This window comes from Chamaea fasciata, unplaced genomic scaffold (assembly GCF_029207755.1).
Source record: "Chamaea fasciata isolate MVZ Bird 193981 ecotype frontalis unplaced genomic scaffold, bChaFas1.0.hap1 SCAF_67, whole genome shotgun sequence".
Classification (NCBI taxonomy): Eukaryota; Metazoa; Chordata; class Aves; order Passeriformes; family Sylviidae; genus Chamaea; species Chamaea fasciata.
The window spans coordinates 114,775-139,204 of record NW_027094152.1 but is presented as its reverse complement, the minus strand read 5'-3'; the positions used below and the strand labels follow the sequence as shown (position 1 = coordinate 139,204).

Genomic DNA, 24,430 nt, shown 5'->3' with positions numbered 1-24,430 from the left:
AAGAAAAAAACCCAGTCTTTCCACTGGGTTAGAGCAGAAATAGGTCTAGGACTTTAGGTCTAGGATTTTAGGTCTAGGACTTTAGGTCTAGGATTTTAGGTCTAGGACTGTGGCCAAACGCTAATCCATGTGCAAATGGCATGGGGGAGGATTCATCCTCTCTGAAAAATCAACCTGGTGCTCTGCAGGGAACTAAATTCAGTGCCTGAATTCAGCCAGGAAAAATCAGGATGTGTGGCAAGGGGCACGTGGAACATCCCAGTTTTCCCTACAATTCATCCTGGTTCGCTGTGTCACAATCAGAAAATACACTCATCGCTTTTCTAAATTCCATTAAGGAGACATAATACGTATAGTATTCTAATATTTGCGAAAAGCCAACTTCATAAGACGCATTTCTAACGGAACCCTCCGGTTTTGGGGTCTTAAATCCTCCTCTGGTTTGCTCAGTTCTGCTGCAAGTGGAGAATAAAATCAAGGTGAGGGTTGGAGCAGGAGCGTGGCCCAGCTCTTGGCTCAACTCCTGCTCTCTGTCCATGGAGGAAAGAGAGTCTGGAGCCCGAAATTCCCACGGGGAACACGGAGCGTTAACCGGGTGACCCGTTAATTATCAGCCGCAGTTAATGGGTAACTGTGGGTTTACACTCCACGCGCTCTGAGGGTCCAGCCCTGCAGAAAAATGACTGCAGCAATTAGCGAGACTGCCGCTCGAGGATGTTCCGTAAATGGAAAGGTTTAATAATGAAAACAGAGCAAAGTAATGAAACGTCGCAGGAAACAAATAAAAAGCCGAGCACGGAGAAACCCTCCGACACCTTGCTACCACATCTGGAAAAGCCTTAAACCTGGAGTTCTTCTGTCCTCTCTCTTTGGTTCCTAATCGCTCAGGTGGGCTTTTGGCCCTTGGCACAGTGAGGGTACCAAATGTCCCTGAGCCCCCCCCCCCCCCCCGGGTATCCCTGACCCCCAGGTGTCCCCTGAGACCCCCCTGATGTCCCTGCCACCCCTGGTGTCCCCCGAGATCCCCCCTGGTGTGCCCCAAGACCCTCCTGGTGTCCTCAACCCCTCCCTGCGTGTCCTTTCAATGCCCTAGGTGTCCCCAAGCCCTTGTGACCACCTCAGGTGACCCCTCAATGTCCCTGATGCCACCCTGGTGTCCCTGACCCCCCCAGGTGTCCCCAAGCCCCCCTGACCCCCTGCGTGTCCCCTCGATGTCTCTGACCCCTCCCTGGGTGTCCCCTCAATGCCCCCGGGTGTCCCCAAGCCCTTGTGACCCCCCTCGGTGTCTCTGACCCCTGGGTGTCCCCCATCACTTCAGACCCTCCAAACCTCCCTGTCCCTCCTGGCTCAGCCGCTGTTTGTCCGGCATCCGGCTCTGCTGGAGTTTGGGGCCGTGGGAGGCTCTAATCTCCCCTCGCAGGGCGTCTCTCTCGGGGCTGTGACCCCCAGCACACCCCGGGGAGGTGCTGGGCTACGTGACCGTTCCTGTTTTATTTTTGAACGTTCCCCATCCAGTTTTTATCCCTCCAGTTCTGTGCTGCCTCCCGCCTGGTTTTGGTGCCTGGGAGGGTTTCTGAGGCCGGGTGATAATTCTGAGCTTCTCCCCTCCAACCGCCCCCCCCCTTTTCCTCCTGACAGACGAGTTATTTGTCTCATAAATTCCAAGTTCCTCCTTGAAACAGAAAAAAAAAAAGAAAAAGAAAAAAAATAAAAAATGCTCTGGCAAGCTGTGAACTGCATGAGAAGGGAGCTCGATTCCCCAGCGCACCTTCCTTGGGCAAGTCTGGGCAAACCACCCTGGCCCTCCGTGCCTCAGTTTCCCCTCTGCGGCCCGAGGTGCTGCGATTTCTGTCCCCACACCCTCTGCCCGCGTCATTTTGGGGGGCTTTGTGGGGTGCTCAGGGCAAGCACGGGTGGATTTTTCATCCTTTCTCCCTTTCGCTTTCCTCCGGCAGCTTCACACCCTCCGAGCAGGTGACCTGTGGGCAGGGCAAAGGTTCAATAAACTTTTCTTCTTGCCCTGCCAGCCCAGAGCCCTAAAAAACAAAAGGAAAACGAGCAGTGAAGGCAGAGTCTGAACTCAGATCTCTCCCTTTCTCTGCCCTCCTCCCTTCCCTCCCCTCGAAAATAAAAATTGGTTTTGGAGGTTAAACGCTGAGGACACCTTGAATCTTTTATCCCGAATTTTCTCAGCGGATTGGCATTCTCCAGTCGATCTACATTTTCATTTATATCCTGTCAGTTATATCATGTATTACAAGCAATTTCTTGTAAGTCGTATCATGTGGTTTTGTTTTTCCCCACAGCTGAATTTCCAGGAGGGATTGTTGTTGGTTCGGGCTGGGCTGGAGCCCAGATTGGTTTAATTTTGCTCACAGGAGCTGTCGGGGGTTTGTGCTGGGCCTGGGGCTGTTCTGGGTATTCCTGAGCTACGAAACCTCCAGGGTTTTCCTGTGGGACAGGAAACAAGACTTTGGGAGGGGACACGGCTGGGACAGCTGAGCCCAGGGATGTTCCTGACCACGGGAACGTCCAGCAGGGTAAACCTGGGGGAGAATCATGGAATCCTGGGATGGTTTGGGTGGGAAGGACGGAGGGGAAGCAGAAACATTTGGAATGATGGGATTTATCTTCCCGAAATAAGTGTAATGGATCCCTGATTCCTCGGGAAGGGCAGGGGGATTTGTTTGGAATGATGGGATTATCTTCCCAGAAATGTCTGCTGGATCCCAGCTTCCCTGGGAGTGGCAGAAAGGAAGAACACTTGGAATGACGGGATTTATCTGCCCTAGATAAGTGTGTGGGCTCCCTGCTTCCCTGGGAAGGGCTGAAGGACGGAGAACAGGGCAGGAATTCCTTGTTTTGCATTCCTCACCTATCTCAGGTCTGCACCTGTCCCACTCTGACTCCTCCATCTCTCCCCATCCCGCTGTGGGGGAGCGGAGCTGAGCTTCCAGCTGGGATCCATCCACTCCAACTCCCGGGGAATTCATCACCCGGGATCGCATCATCCCTTGGCTCTTTCCACCACCCGGCATGTGATCCCTGCTCCCGCTGCCTCCGGATCAAGGCCAAAACCTCTCAGGTCGGCAAACACAGCCCCGTGAGCCTCCTTTGGAAAAAGAGAAAACAAACCTCGTGATCCCACTCTGCCGTTTCCTTCCTGGATCAGCGGGTTTTGTTGTTTTTTTTTTTTTTTAAATCCTGATAACATCAAAACCTGGATGTTTTCATGCCCTCCTTAAAGGCCCGGCTGGGTTTTGGCAGGAGCAATCCTGGCTCCTCTAGGAGGGACCGGTTTTCCAGGCACAGAAAAAAAAAAAAAAGAAAAAAAAAAAGGTGTTATTTTCGGGGTTAGAACTGGAGAAGTGGAGGGGAATGAATGAGAAATTTCGGCTTGGAAGGAGCTAAAAATAAACGCTGCCTGTGCTGAGTCATTCCCTGGTTTTGGTGGATTGGGTTTGAAGGCAGCTCTGGGACCTGCTGCCTTCCCCTGCGGCGTCGGGCCGAGGGAGCAGGGCCAAGGTGCTGTCACCGAATTCCGGGGAATTCGGACCCATTTCATTTAATTCCCGTTTTCAGCTCCCTTCCCCTTCCTAAGATGCTTCGGAGTCAGGCTCCAGATGTGAAAAGTGACATGGAGGGAACGAGGGCGGCTCCACCCGCGGCTGCCGGAGCCTGGAAAATCCCTTCCCCGCGGCGCCCTCGGGGCTGGGTGGCTTCTCCCTGATTTCCAAAGGCTTCTCCCTGATTTCCAGAGGTTTTTCCTTGATTTCCAGAGGATCCTCTTGGCCTCCCCTTTTTTCACGTCCTGCTCTGGAAAATCCCCAATTTTGGGGCAGGGGGATGTAGGGGCAGGGAAGGGAAGCTCGGGCTGCTCCCAGACCCCTGAAGTTAGATCCATTATGTATTAATTAATGATAATATAGTATTATATTATAATCTAACATTATATTGCGACATGATATAATATAATATTATCATATCCTCTCTATAATACAGTATTGCATTATATAAGTATATTACATTTATAATACAGTATTATAGAAAATACTTATATCAATAGTATTATATACTCATTAATATTTATTTAGGATATAATACAGTAACTAGCAAAATTTTATTATTCTATAGTTTATGCTGTATGTACATTACATCATCTATTAAAAATTTTAATGATTATTATTATTCTTTTATTACCAGTTTTACAAGGGAAATTGATAACATAAACCAGATATCCTCTCATGTATGATACATATCGGCAATATATTTTTTAATATATCTATATGATTTATAAATAATGTAACATTCTAAATAATGTAATATTATCACTAAATATAGATTTATTTCATTTTATATACTTATATATTCATATATTATATATTTATATATAATATATTCATATATTATATATTTATATAATATATATTTATATATTTATATATTTAAATATAATATAATACAATATAATATAATATGATATGGTATAATATAATATAAATACAATATAATACAATATAATATAATACAATATATAATATATAAGATATAATATAGAATATAAAATATAGAATATAGACTATAGAATGATATAATATAATTATGATGTATAGTCCCGAGCCCCGCCCTCTCACCACGCCCCATGATATCACTTTTGACGTCATACCGCCCATCACGATGACGTCACCGCGCGGGATCCCGGCGGGCGCTTGTGGGCGGGGCCGTCACGCCCCTCCGGGCGGTACCACCGCGGGGGCTCCGGGGGGGGGGACGCGGCTCGTCCCACCCCGAGTGACGCGCGGGGGGGGACGCGGGGGCGGCTCCGCGCCTGCGCCGTGCGCGTCTCCCCTGAGGCGGGCGGGCGGCCGGGCCGGGGCGGAGGCCGCGGCCGAGCCGGGGGCTCGCGTAGATGTGCAGCCCGGGGGAGGCCCCCCCTGGGCCGGCCCCGGCCGGCGACCTGCCGCCGGAGTGGGAGACGGATGACGAGCGCATGGCTTTCTTGTTCTCGGCTTTCAAGCAGAGCCGCGAGGTGAACAGCACCGAGTGGGACAGCAAGATGGCCTTCTGGGTCGGGCTGGTGCTGGCCCGCGGCCGGCGGAGGGGCGCGGTGAGGACGTGCCTCAGGGAGCTGCAGAACGGCTTCGAGCGGCGCGGCAGCGTCCCCTTGGGGCTGGGCACCGTGCTCAGGGAGCTGCTCAGGTAAAGGAGGTCGGGCACGGCCTCGGGGACCGTGTCAGGGCATGCGGCGGGTGATGGAGCCGCGCTGTGGGGATCCTCATCCTGGAGGGTCAGTTCCGCGCTGGGAGGTCCTGGCGGAGAATCTGTGGCTGTTTCATCTCTGGAAGTGTCCCAGGCCAGGCTGGACGGGGCTTGGAGCAGCCTGGGACAGTGGAATGTGTGCCTGGGCATGGCAGGGCTGGCACCGGCCGGGATTTAAGGTCCTGCCAACCCAAACCACTCTGCGATTCTGTGAATGTATGGGGTGTGTGTGTGGGGGGGATTTGGGAGGCCGAACTGGGCAGGGAATCAGAGCTCAGCCAGGAGGTGTGGGAGGACAGGGGTTCCCATGGGAATACTGGGGATCCCACAGGTGTGTTGGGGATCCCACGGGAATGTCGGGGATCCCACAGGAAAATTGGGGATCCCACAGGAAAATTGGATCCCGGGAGTGGGATCTCAGCAGCAGCAGGAGCTCTGTTGGTGACCTGAAAATCAAAACCAGGAGATCTGAGAAGCTCTTGCTGCAATTTAGCATAAAACCAGAACCACCCTTAATTCACCGATTACCCTAAACTTGACCCTCCATGTTCATTTCTTTGTTTGATGCCTCATCATTTTCAAGTCAGAAAATCGGGGAAAACTTACCGAAACGGGGAAAAAAAGAGTAAATAAAAGGCACCCAGAGGATCCCGAGGGAGGAATGCGAACCTCTGTGTGCATCCAGCCACAAAATCTCCAACCTGAGCTGGATCTGGTGATAAAAAATGCCACAGGAGTGGAGGATGTGCAGGGTATCCCGGCTTCAGGCTGGCTGTGTCCAGCTCCACGGGAATTCTCTTCTCCCTAGGCGTGGGAAGCTCCAGAGGGAGTCAGACTTCATGGCCAGCGTGGACAGCAGCTGGATCTCGTGGGGTGTGGGAGTTTTCATCCTGAAGCCCCTCAAGTGGACCCTGTCCAGCGTGCTGGGGGACAGCAAAATCCCCGAGGAGGAGGAGGTGCTGATTTACGTGGAGCTGCTGCAGGTGAGTGGGGTGCTCAGAGCTCTCCTGGGGTTGTGCATCTCCAGGAAAACCAGGAATCGTTTCCCGTGCGTTTCCAGGGCTGAGCAGATCCTCGTTGGCGTTTCTGAGGTGTTTCAAAAGCCTGGAGAGAGGTGGATGGAGTGGCTTGGGGATGGGAAGGGATTTAGGTCTGCTGGTGTTCCTTGAAAGTCATGGAGCTGCTCCAAGGGCTGGAGCCGGGCTGGGAGAGCTGGGAATGTTCACCTGGAGAAGGGAAAGGCTCCAGGGAGAGCTCAGAGCTCCTTCCAGAGGGGCTTGGATGAGGGATGGAGGGGCAGGACACAGGGAATGACTTCCCACTGGGAAAGGGGAGATTTGGGAAGGAATTCCTGGCTGGGAGGGTGGGATGAATTCCCAGATTTTCTGTGGCTGCCCCTGGATCCCTGGAAGTGCCCAAGGCCGGGCTGGAGCACCCTGATCCATGGAAAGTGTGGGATCCATGGTGGGACTGGATGGGCTTTGAGGTCCCTCAGACCCAAACCATTTCAGGATTCCATGTGCAGGTTTCGATGGGATTTTGGGAAGAAATATTGGGAGGGAGGGTGGCTGGGATGGAATTCCCAGTTTTGCCGTGGCTGCCCCTAGATCCCTGGCAGTGTCCCCTGGGCCAGTGGGCTGTGTCCCTGTCCATGGCACGGGTGACACTGGGTGGGATTTCAGCTTTTTCCATCCCAAACCATTCCATGGTTGTGACAATGAACATTTCACTGGCTCCAAGGAAAGGGAGGGACACAATTCCTTGCCTGTCCAGGAAGGCCAGAGCTGTGCTCCTGCTGTAAATCCCAGGCTGGAGCTCAATTCCTGTGTGGGATATGAGGAGCCCTCAGCCTGAGCTCCATCTGCTCCCGGGATGGAAGAGGCACAGCCTGGAAATCCAGTGTCCCACCATCCCGGCTTCCCTGGGCATTATTCAGCTGCTTTCCCATGGGATTGGAGCTGCCCTTGGATGCTGTCCCAGCCCCTTTTCTCTCTCTCTCTGTCACTCCGAGTCTGCAGAATGAGCCCCAAATCATTCTGGGTTGGTGTGCCCAGCAGAAACGCAGGAACTCTTGAAAAGGCAGGAATTTTTATTTGCTTCAAACCCGGGGAGGGATTTCCAGGAGGTGCAGGGGAAACCAAGTGATTGCCTGTGTGGTTCCTGTGCTGTCCCAGGGAATGTCAATAGCGGAGTTTGGGGTTTTGTGGACGATTATTTTGAGAGTTCCCCGCGGCTCATTGTGACAGTCACTCCACAATAACACAGGAAGTGTCCAGGCTGGGAGGAAGGAGGTGTGGGAGGATTTGGGAAGAGCGGGAATGCTGTGTGGGCTGACAGCATCCCTGTCATGCCTTGGGGGCGCTCCCTGGAACTGAGGCTGGGCGAGATGAAGAGAATAAAGTGGGGATTTATTAAAGGCCTTCAGTATTTATTCAGTGTTTATTAAAGGCACACCCTGGGGCAGTCAGGGCCTCTGAGAGGACTCCCAAGGTGGACAATATCACGAATTTTTTGGACAACACAATTCAGGCAATTGTATCAAATTATAACTGTGGTCCATTTGCATGGCAGGGGTTTGTCCTCCAATTACAGCTTCAGGTAATGAAGTAATTCCTCCCCCGATTTGCTCCCCTTATAACTCACTTCAGTTTATTCTGTTTATTCTTTCTGGGGCCTGAGGCTGCAGAGTGTCCTTGAGCTTCAGGCCCAGGGAGGAATTGTTTTATCTGCCCAAAACGCAAAGATAACACTCAATACGGAGCTCAGAGCTACTCACTGAAGCACCACAGGGTTTGGAAAATCCCCAAGGTGAGATGCTGAGGCGTGCCCTGGCTCCCTTGCAGGAGAAGGCAGAGGAGGTTTATCGCTTCTACCAGAACTCTGCCCTCTCTTCCCACCCCGTGGTCGCCCTGTCCGAGCTGCGCTCGCTCTGCGCCGGCCTCTGCCCCGACGAAAGGACCTTCTACTTGTTGCTGCTGCAGCTGCAGAAGGAGAAGAGGGTCACCATCCTGGAACAGAATGGAGAGAAGGTACAGGGTCCAGGTGACTGCTTTTGGGTGGTATCATCCCTGTCCTGCTCGGAGAGAAATGGATTTCGGCCGTTTTCGGTGGTAAAACGGGGGTTTTCTGTCTGGAAAGGAGAATTCCACGTGCTGCAATGTTGGTACCTGGTGACAGGAAATCCTCATTCTGGCATGGCAGGTTCTTTAAGCATCTATAATAATTCTGATTTAATTTAAGAGTTAAAAACATGGCAGACTCTGCATTTTGACTATTCCCAGCTACACAAGCTCCACACCTCTGGAATCAGCGTGGAATTCCACGTTTTTCTGAAAAGCTTTTTCCCTTTGTCACTTCCTACAGAGGTGCAGGCACTCAGCCCTGAGATTCCACTTGCCCTGTAGTGTTCTGAAGTCCTTGGGAGTCTGACATTCCCATCCACTTCCAGAATCTGGGGACAGCTTTAAAATCTTCCAGGTGTTCCACTCAGGCGTTTTGTTTCCACCCTGCCGACCCCGATCCCGCCTAGTTTAATATTAAACCCTGTGGTGCCTGGGACATCCTGATGACTCCAAGGCCTAAACAGGGCGTGAAAAAACTTCCTTCCTTCCCTCCAAGTGAAAGCCTTCCTAATTCAGGTTTTTAGGAAGTGACTCTGTGCTGCTGTGATTCCAGATAGTGAAGTTTGCCCGAGGCCTCCACGCCAAGGTGTCCCCCATGAACGACGTGGACATCGGGGTTTATCAGCTGATGCAGAGTGAGCAGCTGCTGTCACAGAAGGTGGAGTCCCTTTCCCAGGAAGCAGAGAAGTAATTCTGAGGGGAAGGGGTGGTGGGAACAACAATCTGGGGGATGTTTGGGGCACAATTAGAAGCCGCTTTCTCGTGTTGTTCTTTCCTGTTTGTAAATAAAATAGTCCCGGCCGTGTGCTGGGGCAGCTTTTCCAGCCTTTGTTCCCTGTTTCCTATGAAAACAAGGTGCAGGGAATGGCTGTGAGGAATGTTTGCAAGGATTTGGAATGCTTCCAAGGACTTGTGGGAATCAACAGTGCTTTGAGGGTGGTTGTATCCAAAATTCACCGTTGTGGCCCCCTCAGAGAGAGGGAGAGGGTGGTGGTGGTTTGTAAAACAAGGAAGAAATTTTCCTTTTTCCATCTTCCAGGTGTAAAGAGGATGCCAGGAGTGCTTGCAGAGCTGGGAAGAAGCAGCTGGTGAGTGGAACTCCCAGGGAAATGTCCTGGAGCTGCTCCAGGAGTGCAGGTCGTGCCCAGGGTTAAACTCGGGGGCTCCATCCCAGGGGTGTTGGAGTGCTGGCTCTGAAGCCAAAGCTCTCCTCGAGGTGAAGGATTTGTTTTTCCAGAGTGAGGTGATGAAGGGAAATGGAAATAAACTCTTAAACCCACTCGTTCTGCGTGTGCCTCAGGGATTCCTGGTTGTTTTGGGGGATTTTTTTGTGGCACTTCCAATCCCAGAATATCCCAGGTTGGAAGGGACCCACTCAGAATCATCAAAATCCAACTCCTGGCTCTTTTTGTTTTATTTTTTAAAATTTGTTATTTTTTTTTCTCTTGAGATGGTCATTTCTGAACAAGCTTTGCACAAACACACATTTGACAACCTCTCTCTGCTTTTCCCTCCTTCCTGTGTGATGCAGCAGGCTACAAATACCTGCTTTTAATCAGTGTGAAATTCCACAAGGATTCCTTTTTTTTTGAAGGAAACTTCAACACTCAGGAATGTGAATAGCTGCAGCTGCCAGCTGGAATATTTCAGATGGCCTGACCACCTTTTTAAAGTAGGAATCCAGGATTTTTCTGCTGGGTGTGATCCAGGAATACCTGGATGAACCCTCAGCGTGGCGGCCGTTCCCCGTTTTTAGCCCTTCACCCCAATTTTCCCGTGCTGCCAGCAGGAATTCCTGCACTCACCAAAGTGGGGATAAACCCAGAGGAGGGGAGACCCCCCAGAGCTGTGTGTAGAGCTGCTCTGAGCTCTGTGTGTGTGTGTTTGTGCCCCTGGCAGGCGCTGAGGTGCCTCAAGTCGAAGCGGAGGACGGAGCGGCGCATCGAGGAGCTGCACTCCAAGCTGGACGCGGTGCAGGGAATCCTGGATCGCATCTACGCCTCCCAGACCGACCAGATGGTACCCTGGGCTCCTCCCCTGGGCTCCTCCTCCTGCTCCAGCCCCTCTCTGCCCTCTTTCCTGCCCCTCAGGGGTGGGGTTTACCCTGGGAATGTCCCCCTGGGTGAAGCTCCCTCCTTTTCCTGTTCTGTCTCCGAGGGTCCTGCTTGGGAAGCAGCTCTGGAGAGGAGCTCACACTGTTCTCATCACCATTGTGCATCTTTCTGTCTTTTGTTTTTAATTTCCAAATGTTTAAAACCTACCAGCCTGGACTTTCTGCATCTTTCTGTCTTTTATTTGTAATTTCAAAATGTTTAATGCCTACCAGGCTGGACTTGATGAGCACTAGACATCTTTCTGTCTTTTGTTTTTAATTTCCAGATGTTTGATGCCTACTAGGCTGGAGCTCATGAACATCAAACATCTTTCTGTCTTTTATTTTTAATTCCCAGGTGTTTTATGCCAACCAGGCTGGAGTTCATCAGCATTCTGCATCTTTCTGTCTTTTATTTTTCATTCCCAGGTGTTTAATGCCTACCAGGCTGGGGTTGGAGCTCTGAAGCTTTCCATGAAGGATGTGACTGTGGAGAGGGCAGAGAACCTGGTGGATCAGATCCAAGAGGTACTGGACCAGCCAGGGGGGGTGTGGATATTCCCAAGAAACCTGCCCAGATGTTCATTAATTATTAATTCCTTGGTTGCTTTTAATTATTTAGGTTTTTTCCTTCATGGCACTTAAAGCAAACTGACTTGATTTTGAGCTAGAACATCAGCAAGAAGAAGATTTCTGGGTTTGCTGTTGTGGGTTTTAATTTACTTTCAATTTGTGCATTTTGTGGGGTTTTATGATCAGCAATGTTGGGGAGGCACCCAGCTTCCCTGAAAAGTCTTCAGGTGTACTAAAAATACAAATCAGACCTTTGGAAGCTGGAATGCAGCTGTGTGCATGAAACAGCCTGAGATTTTATTTTATTTTATTTTATTTTATTTTATTTTGCTTCATTATTATCCTATTTTTATTTTTAATTCTTATTTTATTCTGTTTTATTCTATTTTTCATTTTATTCTATTGTATTGTATTTTATTTTATTGTTTGGTTTCTTTTTTCATAGGTTGGACTTGGTGATCTCAGAGGTCTTTTCCAACCTAGTTAATTCTGTAATCTCCTGCATTTCAGGCAGGAAGAAAGAGTTAATTCCTGGTGCCTTTAGCTCAACTTTGGATTGTTTTTGTTATTTCTGCTTTCGATAAAGCAGCTGCAGTCGGGCACAAAATGAATTTCTGATCTTGATCTAACTGTGTTTGTTTTACCTCAGCTTTGTGACACTCAAGATGAAGTGGCCCAGACTCTGGCTGGAGTGGGGATCAATGGTCTGGGTGCGTCCTGGCCTTTTTGTCCTTTGATCATCCCTTTCCCTGTTCCCTCCTTTCCCTGCTCCCTCCCCACGTCCCACAGCTTCCTGGGGGAATAAACCCTTCCCAAAACACCAAAGTTGGTGCCTTGAAGGGAAGGGGGAGCAGGGCAGTTTATTGCTGACAGTTCATTCATCTCCAAATCCTCGTGGTCCCTGTTTGGGGCTGGATTTCAGCTCAAAGCTGTGTCATGTCGATTGAAATCTATTTTTAGGGTGGCTGCTGCTTTGGGTTTCTTTTTGAAGTGATGAGCTTTTTCCTCTGGCCTGGCTGTTGCTGCAGCTCTTTTGCCTCTGCTGAGAGTTGCCAGAGCTTCTTTGGCTTCAGTGCCAAGAAAAAAAAAAAAATTTCCCTGACACGAGGACAGAATTTTCAGTCCTTTAAAAGAAGGAAATTCCTTGTGAGTAACGATGGATGGGAGCAATAACGGCTCTGGTTCGGATCGCAGTCTGTGCCATGAGGATTCAATTTCCCCTGGGGCTGAAATGTTTCCTTTGATCAGCAGAGATGGACTCTGAGGAGCTGGAGCAGGAGCTGGACAGTCTCCTGCAGGACTCCAGCAAGGATTCCCTGGATCTGCCTGCCGTGCCCCACAGGGTGCCCAGTGCCCCCATCTCTGATGCCGAGTTGGAAGCTGAGCTGGAGCAGCTCTCTGTGTCTGCTGGAGGTGGGAATGGCCCCGGGGCCTGGGAGGGAGCTGGGACAGCCCTGGGGGTCAGCAGAGCTAAACCCAGGCCTGGGAGAGCTGGGAATTAGCCTGGATCCTGGTTCAGCAGGCCAGAGAGAGCTGGGAATTAGCCTGGATCCTGGTTCAGCAGAGCTAAACCCAGGCCTGGGAGAGCTGGGAATTAGCCTGGATCCTGGTTCAGCAGAGCTAAACCCAGGCCTGGGAGAGCTGGGAATTAGCCTGGATCCTGGTTCAGCAGAGCTAAACCCAGGCCTGGGAGAGCTGGGAATTAGCCTGGATCCTGGTTCAGCAGAGCTAAACCCAGGCCTGGGAGAGCTGGGATCTTGGTTCAGCAGGGATTCCAGGGGTTGGAACAGGTGGTTCCAGGTGATGGAACAGGTGATTCCTGGTGATGGAACATGGGATTCCAGGGGGATGGAACATGGGATTCCAGGGGCATGGAACAGGTGATTCCAGGTGATGGAGCTAAGCAGGGAAGCACCAAGACTCTAGAATTCTGTTGGGTGGTTGTGGCTGTGTTTGATGAGCTCTGATCTCTCCTCTGTTGCAATTCTCTTCACAGATCCGGCGCAGACGACTCCCTCTGCTTCTTCTGAGCCCAAAACAGCTCTGGGACTGAACCTCTGAGGAGCCAACAGAATTCCTGTTGCTGCGGTTCGGGAAGTTGTCTCCATGTTCCTTAACTTATGACCAGAACTTCCAAGGAGAGGGAAGTCCCCCTGTCCTTCTGGGTCAGTCTTTGCTCAGCAGCAGGAGCTCCTGCCACGACAATCCACTCTGGACCTGGCCCCAGCTGGTGTTTGTCATCTCTGTGCCAACATCTGCACTGGTCACTGCCACATCCAGCCTTCCCTCCTTGGGAATACGACTCCAGTGAAGACAAAAAAAAACCCCACAAAAACTCTTCAGTGTCCATAACAGTGCTCGGTTTTGGGTTTGGTTTTTTATTTTTTATTTATTTCTCTTCCTTTGCTGTGGCTGGTGTTGAGAATCTGAGTAGCAGCAGCGTTGCAGTGGCTCAGCGTTTTGTGTGGTTGTTTAGAAACACTTGGCGCATCACTCCTGCCCTTGCCCTACCTGCAGCCGGCTTCAAACACCTGGTGCTTTGTTGTGTCCCTCCCTCTGGATCCTGCACTCACAGCCAGGCCCTGGCACTGCTCAGTCTCGAGGAGATTTTGGCTGCTGCTCAGAGAGGGCAGCCATGGCAAGCACAAGACAAAAAGAATCCCTCTCTCTCTCTCTGTCATGACATTGAAGGCCTTAAAAGGGAGACCTGCAAAAGATTCCCCCGCCCCCGCTGCCAATCCAGCCTCTTCCTGCTGGATTTCCTCCTGAAATCGGAGCCGCTGGCTATTTTTGTGTCCTCCCTGTAAGCAAATCTCCCTGGGAGCTGCAGGGGGATGGCTCTGAGCTGCCACGGGGGGATTTGGGGTGGGGAGAGAAGAGATCCCTTGAGAGAGCGCAGCTCCACGGAGCAGCCTCGGCTTTGCCTTCGATCCCGCAGGGTTGTGTGCTCCCAAAAAGCCCCAAACCCAGCCCCCGTGGATGTTCTTGATGCACAAAAGCCCTCAGCACCTCACCTGCGGCTGCTCCAGGGCTGCCTCTGCCCACAGCAGCCCAGCCCTCCTCTTCTGCAGGTCACTTTTTACCCCTGGCGTGCGCAGGGAAGCCCCAAATCCCTGAAACACGGAATGTGCCCTTCCCTGGGATTCCTGGCTGCCTGTGGGGGGAATCACCAGCCCTGTGCCCCTCTCCCTGACTGGGAATGTGTCCCACACCACTGGGAATGTGCTCCAGCACCACTGGGAATGTATTCCAGCACCATTGGGAATGTGTTCCAGCACCATTGGGAATGTGTTCCAGCACTATTGGGAATGTATTCCAGCCCCGTTGGGAATGTGTCCCACACCATTGTGAATGTGTCCCGCACCACTGGGATTGTATTCCCACAGCCCCTCTGGGAAATACGTTCCAGCACTTCCACGCTGCCTCTCCAAACTCCATTCCTCAGTGGCAGTTTGGGATGTTGGGAATGAGGGCTGGAGTTTCCCCTCCTGGTGATCATTTAGGGTCAGGGTCAGGGTGGCAGTGGGGATGTCCCCAGGGGCTGTGTCCCCTCTGTCACCCCTCCCCAGGGCAGGCCCTCCCCGGGGAGGGGGAGGCTGCAGCTCACGGTTCCCCCATGGAATGATGTAAAATTTTGAAGCTCTGTGTTCCTTTCCTCTGGAAGTAAACGGGAGAAAGACTCGGTGTTTCCTGCCTGTGTGTGCCAGGAGGGGATGGGAGGGACCCCGGGGGCCTCCTGGGCTTTTTCCCTCTTCCAGCTGCTGTTCCAGCTGTGCTGGAATCCAGGGATGCCCCTGGGCTGCTTTAGCCAAACCCAAACTGAGCAACTGCTCCACCAGACTTTAACGTGGGTGTAAAAAGCCCATTATTAAATATTACCACATCTAATCACTTGTCTGTTTTTCTGCTGCTTTTTGGGTGGCACCGCCTTGGTTCCGCGTGTCATTTTGGACACGATTCCTGCTTCTCCTTATCTCTCCCCACCTTTTTTTTTTTATCACTCTGCATCTCCAACCTGCACTTTCAAGGCTCGCAGTCACAGCCCTTTGCATAAGCCACTTTGCCCGTGGAGAAAAGGAAATCAGTTCTGATGAACCCCTTGGGTTTGCACCAGACAATTCCCAAGAGCTGATTTTGGGGCAGTTTTTCACCCAGCTTCTTGTTCCCATTGTGATTAAGCAGCCCAGACTGGGAGCCTGGTGCTGGTTTTCCCTCTGCCTGAAGGAAATCGATGTAAATTGAGTGGCCTGGTGTGTAAAAAACCAAATTTCCCTGTAAAACCATGATGCCTAAACCTGGAATTCCCAGGCTGTTGGTGCTGTTCCCTCTGGCTGAGGTTTGATTTCATCCCTGGAGAGCTCCCACGTTTTTTTTGTTTTTTTTTTTACAGGGCTCAGGTCTCACCTCCAACCTGGATTTTTGTTTTGGAAGCCTGACTCCTCCTCCTTTCTCCCCTGATCTCAGAATTTGTCCCTTCCCTGGAAATCTGGAGAGATCCCTGCAGGAATAAACACTCCCCTGTAATCCTGGGATGCATCAGCCGTGCTGGAAGTGACATTTAGGAGTTAAACCCGAGCAGCTGCCGCTTTATTTGGAGTGGCTGGTAATTTTCTGCCTTTGATGCAGAGTGGGGGATGTAATCAGGGTGCCTGAATGGAGAATTTTCAGGATATTTTGGTGAGACAGCAGGGAGAGGAAATCAAGGGCAGCCTCTTGCTGGGTGAGGAAATTAAATATAAAAAACTTTGAGCTCGATTGCCACCAAACTGGAATCTTTTCATGCTGGAGAGCTGTTTAAAATAGTGCTTAAATTGAGCCTGGGGAAAAAAAAAATAAATAGCGGCTGAATTGATTATAAAATAATGCAGCTTCCTCAGGGGAGGAGATTTGGGTCTCACAGGAGGGTTTGGTTTGCCTGGCACGGCAGAACCCGCAGGGATTTCTGCATCAGGTGGGGTCCAAAATGCACAGAAATTGGACAAATTGAATCCCAATCCCATCCCAATCCCATCCCAATCCCATCTTCCCACACCAACCCGGCTCCAGGTGGAAGCAGAGCCAGGGGAGATCCTTTCCTACAGCCTCAGGCGCTGCCAGGGGAGGTTCAGGTTGGAAACTGGGACAAAACCCTTCATGGGAAGTGCCGGGCACTGGCAGGGTGGGATCTCCATCCCCGGAGGGGTTCCAAAGGTGTGGATGTGGCACTTGGGGACACGGGTTGGGGGTGGCCTTGGCAGTGCTGGGGACACACTTGGACTTGATGGTCCCGAAGGTCTTTGCCAACCTTAAAAATGCCAGGATTTTGTAATTTGGAGCTCCTAAGGAGGAGGAGCTGCCGGGTGTCCTGAGGGAGGATTTCCTGGGATGGGATGTGCCACCACGAGCTGCCGCTGCCACCCTGTGCTGTGACTAACGGAGGTGACAGGTGAGTGCCACCCTGCCCTGTGTGAGAGATCAGTGCCACCATTGCTGTGTGTGACAGGCCGGTGCCACCCTGCCCTGTGTGTGACAGATCAGTGCCACCATTGCTGTGTGTGACAGGCCAGTGCCACCCTGCCCTGTGTGACAGATCAGTGCCACCATTGCTGTGTGTGACAGGCCAGTGCCACCCTGCCCTGTGTGACAGATCAGTGCCACCATTGCTGTGTGTGACAGGCCAGTGCCACCCTGCCCTGTGTGACAGATCAGTGCCACCATTGCTGTGTGTGACAGGCCAGTGCCACCCTGCCCTGTGTGACAGATCAGTGCCACCATTGCTGTGTGTGACAGGCCGGTGCCACCCTGCCCTGTGTGTGACAGATCAGTGCCACCATTGCTGTGTGTGACAGGCCAGTGCCACCCTGCCCTGTGTGTGACAGATCAGTGCCACCCTGCCCTGTGTGTGACAGATCAGTGCCACCATTGCTGTGTGTGACAGGCCAGTGCCACCCTGCCCTGTGTGACAGATCAGTGCCACCATTGCTGTGTGTGACAGGCCAGTGCCACCCTGCCCTGTGTGACAGATCAGTGCCACCATTGCTGTGTGTGACAGGCCAGTGCCACCCTGCCCTGTGTGACAGATCAGTGCCACCATTGCTGTGTGTGACAGGCCAGTGCCACCCTGTCCTGTGTGTGACAGATCAGTGCCACCATTGCTGAGTGTGACAGGCCAGTGCCACCCTGTCCTGTGTGACAGATCAGTGCCACCATTGCTGTGTGTGACAGGCCAGTGCCACCCTGCCCTGTGTGTGACAGATCAGTGCCACCATTGCTGAGTGTGACAGGCCAGTGCCACCCTGTCCTGTGTGACAGATCAGTGCCACCATTGCTGTGTGTGACAGGCCAGTGCCACCCTGCCCTGTGTGACAGATCAGTGCCACCATTGCTGTGTGTGACAGGCCAGTGCCGCCCTGCCCTGTGTGTGACAGATCAGTGCCACCATTGCTGTGTGTGACAGGCCAGTGCCACCCTGCCCTGTGTGACAGATCAGTGCCACCCTGCCCTGTGTGTGACAGGCCAGTGCCACCCTGCCCTGTGTGACAGATCAGTGCCACCCTGCCCTGTGTGTGACAGATCAGTGCCACCATTGCTGAGTGTGACAGGCCAGTGCCACCCTGTCCTGTGTGACAGATCAGTGCCACCATTGCTGTGTGTGACAGGCCAGTGCCGCCCTGCCCTGTGTGTGACAGATCAGTGCCACCATTGCTGTGTGTGACAGGCCAGTGCCACCCTGCCCTGTGTGACAGATCAGTGCCACCCTGCCCTGTGTGTGACAGGCCAGTGCCACCCTGCCCTGTGTGACAGATCAGTGCCACCCTGCCCTGTGTGTGACAGGCCAGTGCCACCATTGCTGTGTGTGACAGGCCAGTGCCGCCCTGCCCTGTGTGACAGATCAGTGCCACCATTGCTGTGTGTGACAGGCCAGTGCCACCCTGTCCTGTGTGACAGATCAGTGCCACCATTGCTGTGTGTGACAGGCCAGTGCCACCCTGCCCTGTGTGTGACAGATCAGTGCCACCATTGCTGAGTGTGACAGGCCAGTGCCACCCTGTCCTGTGTGACAGATCAGTGCCACCATTGCTGTGTGTGACAGGCCAGTGCCACCCTGCCCTGTGTGACAGATCAGTGCCACCATTGCTGTGTGTGACAGGCCAGTGCCGCCCTGCCCTGTGTGTGACAGATCAGTGCCACCATTGCTGTGTGTGACAGGCCAGTGCCACCCTGCCCTGTGTGACAGATCAGTGCCACCCTGCCCTGTGTGTGACAGGCCAGTGCCACCCTGCCCTGTGTGACAGATCAGTGCCACCCTGCCCTGTGTGTGACAGGCCAGTGCCACCCTGCCCTGTGTGTGACAGATCAGTGCCACCATTGCTGTGTGTGACAGGCCAGTGCCACCCTGCCCTGTGTGACAGATCAGTGCCACCATTGCTGTGTGTGACAGGCCGGTGCCGCCCTGCCCTGTGTGACAGATCAGTGCCACCATTGCTGTGTGTGACAGGCCAGTGCCACCCTGCCCTGTGTGTGACAGATCAGTGCCACCATTGCTGTGTGTGACAGGCCAGTGCCACCCTGTCCTGTGTGACAGATCAGTGCCACCATTGCTGTGTGTGACAGGCCAGTGCCACCCTGCCCTGTGTGACAGATCAGTGCCACCCTGCCCTGTGTGACAGATCAGTGCCACCCTGCCCTGTCCCAGGCCCTGCCATCGCTGCTCCCTCACACAGCAGTGACAGCGTCCCCCTGTTTTGTTTCTGCCCCCTGAGATCCTGAAAATCTTCGTGGCCGGAGCAGGACTGGGAGGAAGATGGGGCACAGAGGGCAGAGCATCCCTGGCGCTGAGGGCTCTGCCGGGGCCTTGGGATGCCCAGAGGGGGAAAGGACCCAGACATCCCAAATTCCCACCCTGGGCATCCCTGGGTGTCCTGGAGCTCCTGGGGCCGTGCCCGTTCCCTGGGAGCTGTGCCGGTGTTTATTCCACCCCCTGGGGAAGAACCTTTCCCTGCTCTCTCTGCCCTCGCCCTGACCCAGCGCTTTTCCTCCGCCGGCATCCCGAATTCCCGAGGGCAGGAGCCGCTCCATGCGCCGGCCGCTGGTGCCATCTACCCTCGCTGCCTGGAACAGCCCCGGGCTGCAGGCGGCCGCTAATGAGGATTAATTAAACCGAGCTCTTCGTCAGCGAGCGCCCGGACACCCAGCAGCGAGCCCGGGCTGTGTCCAGGCTGTGTCTTCCAGGGAATATCGGATCCTTGTTGGCTCCTTGGGGCAGGAACAGCAGAGCCGGCTCGGGGTGATGGATGCGGGCTCAGAAATTCCAGGGTGAAGGATCCGGGCTCAGCAATCCCAGGGTGAAGGATCCGGGCTCAGCAATCCCAGGGTGATGGATCCGGGCTCAGCAATTCCAGGGTGATGGATCCGGGCTCAGCAATTCCAGGGTGAAGGATCCGGGCTCAGCAATCCCAGGGTGATGGATCCGGCCTCAGCAATCCCAGGGTGATGGATCCGGGCTCAGCAATCCCAGGGTGATGAACCCGGCCTCAGCAATCCCAGGGTGAAGGATCCGGGCTCAGCAATCCCAGGGTGATGAACCCGGGCTCAGCAATCCCAGGGTGATGGATCTGGGCTCAGCAATCCCAGGGTGATGGATCCGGGCTCAGCAATCCCAGGGTGAAGGATCCGGGCTCAGCAATCCCAGGGTGATGGATCCGGGCTCAGCAATCCCAGGGTGATGGATCCGGGCTCAGCAATCCCAGGGTGATGGATCCGGGCTCAGCAATCCCAGGGTGATGGATCCGGGCTCAGCAATCCCAGGGTGATGGATCCGGGCTCAGCAATCCCAGGGTGATGGATCCGGGCTCAGCAATCCCAGGGTGATGAACCCGGGCTCAGCAATCCCAGGGTGATGGATCCGGGCTCAGCAATCCCAGGGTGATGGATCCGGGCTCAGCAATCCCAGGGTGATGGATCCGGGCTCAGCAATCCCAGGGTGATGAACCCGGGCTCAGCAATCCCAGGGTGATGGATCCGGGCTCAGCAATCCCAGGGTGATGGATCCGGGCTCAGCAATCCCAGGGTGAAGGATCCGGGCTCAGCAATCCCAGAGTGAAGGATCCGGGCTCAGCAATCCCAGGGTGATGAACCCGGGCTCAGCAATCCCAGGGTGATGGATCCGGGCTCAGCAATCCCAGGGTGATGGATCCGGGCTCAGCAGGGCGGGCTCAGTGTGCTCGGTGGCTCTTTCATCCCGAGGTGACAGGGAAAGGCGGGTCAGGGATGCTCCGTGACCACGCTCCTGGCACGGAGGGAATTAATTGGAGCTGAACCAACTCGTTTTGTACCCAGGATCTGCAAAGCTCGTCCTGCTTTTCCACACCTGACTTTTGCAGGGTGGCTCCTCTCAAGAGAGCAGTGGTGGCACTGGTCTGTCACCTCAGTAAGTCACAGCACAGGGTGGCAGTGGCAGCTCGTGGTGGCACATCCCATCCCAGGAAATCTCCCTCAGGACACCCGGCAGCTCCTCCTCCTTAGGAGTTCCAAAATATCAAATTTTAGACTCGTTAAGGTTGGCAAAGACCTTCGGGACCATCAAGTCCAAGTGTGTCCCCAGCACTGCCAAGGCCACCCCCAACCCGTGTCCCCAAGTGTCACATCCTCACTGGACTGGAAAAGCATCTTGACTTTCTGCCTGATGTTTCCAGTTATCCCCGAGGTAAAAGCTGATGTGGAATTAAGGAAATAGTGATGAGCTTGAAAGAGAAGCGACTTTACACCGCTTCACTGAAAGTAAAATCCATTTATTGAGGGTTCAAAACTTTACCCAGGTGATGTTCAGCGTGCTCACTGGTTCTGCAGGTGACCTGTGCTGAAAAAGAGATCTGAGACCGAAAGAAAAATCTTCCAGGTTTGTACAGGATTTTTTGATGGGTTTCCCCCCCCCCCCCCCCCTTTTTTTTTTCCTGAAGAAGGAATTTTGCAGTGGACAGTAAAAGCCAGTTTTGCACCAGCTCAGGGCAGGGAGGAGTGACTGGTTTGGGGTCAGCTCTGAGCTGTGACTCAGCGCCTGGGCAGGGAAATCAGGCCTCTCTCATGCAGAAATCCCAATCAATTCCTGCGCTCATTTGCATTGAGGACCCTCAAATCTTGCCTGGAATGATTATTTCCCCCCCCCCTTCAACCCTCTCAGCGAATTCCCAGTGACTCACCCCGTGCATTCACACATTCTCCCAGCTCCGAGGGGCAGAGCCAGATCCCACCCTGGAGAAATCCAGAGGGATTTTGGCTCCAGAGGGAAGAGAGAGCAGCCGGGTTGGTGAGCAGGGAGACACCCCTCAGACCCCTCTGGCTCCCGGCAGCGAATCCCAGCCTGGATTTGGAAGGGATCTGGGAATTCTGCAGGATCACCAGCAGGTGAAGAGGAGAGAGGAGGGGGAGGAAGATTTGCGGTAAAACCTCCCCAGACCCCGGAGGTGAGTGCGGGCTCCTGGGGGGCGAGAGGCAGGAGGGAAAATCCAAACGCTGAGAGCGGGAAAGGACTGAGAAAGGGACTGGAAAGGACTGGGAGAAGGACTGGGAAGGACCGAGAGAAGGACTGGGAAGGACCGAGAGCTTCCAGCACTTCTCCTGTTCTGGAGGTGGGACTGGACTGCAGCCGTGGCTCCGGAGGTGCTGCGGGAGCGGGGAAAAAGGGAAAACGGGCGCTGGATGCTGACGGAGACTTGAGCAGACTTTGAAAAACCTGGACGGGGAAGCCATGGATGGGTTTCCCCCCTCGGCAGGAGGAGCCGGGCAGGACGAGCTCAATGCCAGCAGCGGGGCAGAACAGAGCCAGTCCCCGCTGTCCCTGCGGGTGGCGACAGCCGCCTGCCTGTCCCTCCTCATCCTCTGCACGCTGCTGGGGAACAGCCTGGTGTGCTTGGCCGTGCTCAGGTTCCCACACCTGCGCTCCAAGGTCACCAACCTCTTCGTGGTGTCCCTGGCCGTGTCCGACCTGCTGGTGGCCGTGCTGGTGATGCCCTGGAGAGCCGCCAGCGACGTGCTGGGCTTCTGGCCCTTCGGGGCTTTCTGTGACCTCTGGGTGGCTTTCGACATCACCTGCTGCACGGCCTCCATCCTCCACCTGTGCCTCATCAGCCTCGAGCGCTACTGGGCCATCGCCAGCCCCTTTCTGCACCAGAGGAGGGTGACGCAGCGCGTGGCTTTTGTCACCATCGCGGTGGCCTGGCTGCTGTCCCTCCTCATCTCCTTCGTCCCCGTGCAGCTGCGGTGGCACAAGGACCGGGAGCAGCTGGGCTTCAATGGCTCCGTGGAGGAGGGGAGCTGCGATTCCAGCCTCAGCAGGACCTACGCCATCTCCTCGTCCCTCGTCAGCTTCTACATCCCCGTGGCCGTCATGGTGGCCACCTACTGCCGCCTCTTCCTCACGGCCCGGCGCCAGCTCCGCAGGGTCTCCTCCCTGGAGCGGCCGGGACAAGCCCGCAGCCCCTGCCCCGGGGAAACCTCCCTGAAAAACTCCCTCAAGAAAGAGACCAAGGTGCTCCAGACCCTCTCCATCATCGTGGGGGTCTTCGTGTGCTGCTGGCTGCCTTTCTTCGTGCTCAACTGCCTGGTGCCCTTCTGTGACCCCGAGCTGCGCGTCCCGCCGTGTGTCAGCGGGACCGTGCTGGGCGCCTTCACCTGGCTGGGCTGGGCCAACTCTGCCCTCAACCCCGTCATCTACGCCTTCAACGCCGAGTTCCGCAGGGCCTTCTCCTCCCTGCTGGGCTGCGGCCGCCTCTGCCCCGCCGCCGTGGGGACGGGGACCCTCAGCAACGAGCTGGTGTCCTTCCAGCCCGACACGGCTGCCCACAGGGCTGGGGAGAGCCTGGGCCGCCCGCAGCTGCTGCCCCACGCCGTGCTGCAGGTGGAGAAGGACGAGGCGGCCTCCGAGAGGGTTTCTCCGGGCTCTTCTCCCGCTCTGAACCTTCTTCCTGAGTGTGGAACCCCGGCCCGGCTGGGAACGGTTTCCCCGCCCGCCAGCAGCGCCTTCCATTGAGCCCAGGGTGGGAAAGGAGGGCTGGGAGGTCTCCAGCAGTGAGGGGAGCTGGGACATCCCACCACTGCCCATTCTCTGGGGACATCCCACCACTGCCCGTTCCCTGGGGACATCCCTGTCACTGCCCGTTCCCTGGGGACATCCCACCACTGCCCGTTCCCCGGGGACATCCCACCACTGCCCGTTCCCTGGGGACATCCCACCACTGCCCGTTCCCTGGGGACATCCCACCACTGCCCGTTCTCTGGGGACATCCCACCACTGCCCGTTCCCCGGGGACATCCCACCACTGCCCGTTCCCTGGGGACATCCCCACCACTGCCCGTTCCCCGGGGACATCCCACCACTGCCCGTTCTCTGGGGACATCCCACCACTGCCCGTTCCCCGGGGACATCCCACCACTGCCCGTTCTCTGGGGACATCCCTGTCACTGCCCGTTCTCTGGGGACATCCCTGTCACTGCCCGTTCCCTGGGGACATCCCACCACTGCCCGTTCCCTGGGGACATCCCACCACTGCCCGTTCCCCGGGGACATCCCACCACTGCCCGTTCTCTGGGGACATCCCCACCACTGCCCGTTCTCTGGGGACATCCCTGTCACTGCCCGTTCCCCGGGGACATCCCACCACTGCCCGTTCTCTGGGGACATCCCCACCACTGCCCGTTCTCTGGGGACATCCCACCACTGCCCGTTCCCTGGGGACATCCCTGTCACTGCCCGTTCCCTGGGGACATCCCACCACTGCCCGTTCCCTGGGGACATCCCTGTCACTGCCCGTTCCCTGGGGACATCCCACCACTGCCCGTTCTCTGGGGACATCCCACCACTGCCCGTTCTCTGGGGACATCCCCACCACTGCCCGTTCCCCGGGGACATCCCACCACTGCCCGTTCTCTGGGGACTTGGGACATCCCCACCGCTGCCCGTTCTCTGCGGAGCTGAGGACGATGAGGGTGTTTCACTCTGTTTGCATCGCCGAGTGTGGAATAACCCCGAGTGGTTCCCCAGGTGTCCCCCTGTGGGAGCTGACAGTGGGCAGAACACGGATTTTCAGGCTCCAGGCAGAGCCTCGAGGCCTGAGGGAAAGCCAAGGACAGAACTCTCCCAGTCTGGCCTGGGGAATCATGAGGAGGAACCCCAGACAATCCCTGTAGATCCTCCTCCTGACTCCTGGTGTTTTCCCACCCTGTTCGCTGGTCGAGATGTTCACGAGAAGGTGCTGCCCTAAAGGACCAACCCTATTCCTTGCACCCAAACACTGGATAAAAGAATCTGTCTCTCGATGAACTTTGCTCTGAGCCCTCTGAAGAAATCGGGATTCTGCGTGTGGTTACGTGAGCAGTCCTGAATCGCAGCGATATCCCCAGCCGTGTG

The 24,430-nt window shown here is 54.5% G+C and overlaps 2 protein-coding genes across 2 annotated transcripts; both read left to right on the top strand.

Annotated features, from left to right (window-relative positions):
* Positions 1-4,813: 4,813 nt before the first annotated feature.
* On the top strand, positions 4,814-13,496 carry LOC136304273 (charged multivesicular body protein 7). Its single transcript, XM_066207888.1, has 10 exons — positions 4,814-5,199; positions 6,068-6,242; positions 8,103-8,288; positions 8,935-9,068; positions 9,421-9,469; positions 10,281-10,400; positions 10,903-11,001; positions 11,696-11,756; positions 12,298-12,459; positions 13,043-13,496. The coding sequence occupies exons 1-10, from the start codon at positions 4,910-4,912 to the stop codon at positions 13,105-13,107; spliced, it is 1,341 nt and encodes a 446-aa protein (XP_066063985.1). The 5' UTR covers positions 4,814-4,909; the 3' UTR covers positions 13,108-13,496.
* A 7,933-nt stretch (positions 13,497-21,429) lies between these two features.
* Positions 21,430-23,053, top strand: LOC136304274 (D(1) dopamine receptor-like). Its single transcript, XM_066207889.1, has one exon. It carries the CDS (start codon positions 21,773-21,775, stop codon positions 23,051-23,053), a length of 1,281 nt encoding a protein of 426 aa, XP_066063986.1. The 5' UTR covers positions 21,430-21,772.
* The last annotated feature ends 1,377 nt before the right edge of the window (positions 23,054-24,430 follow it).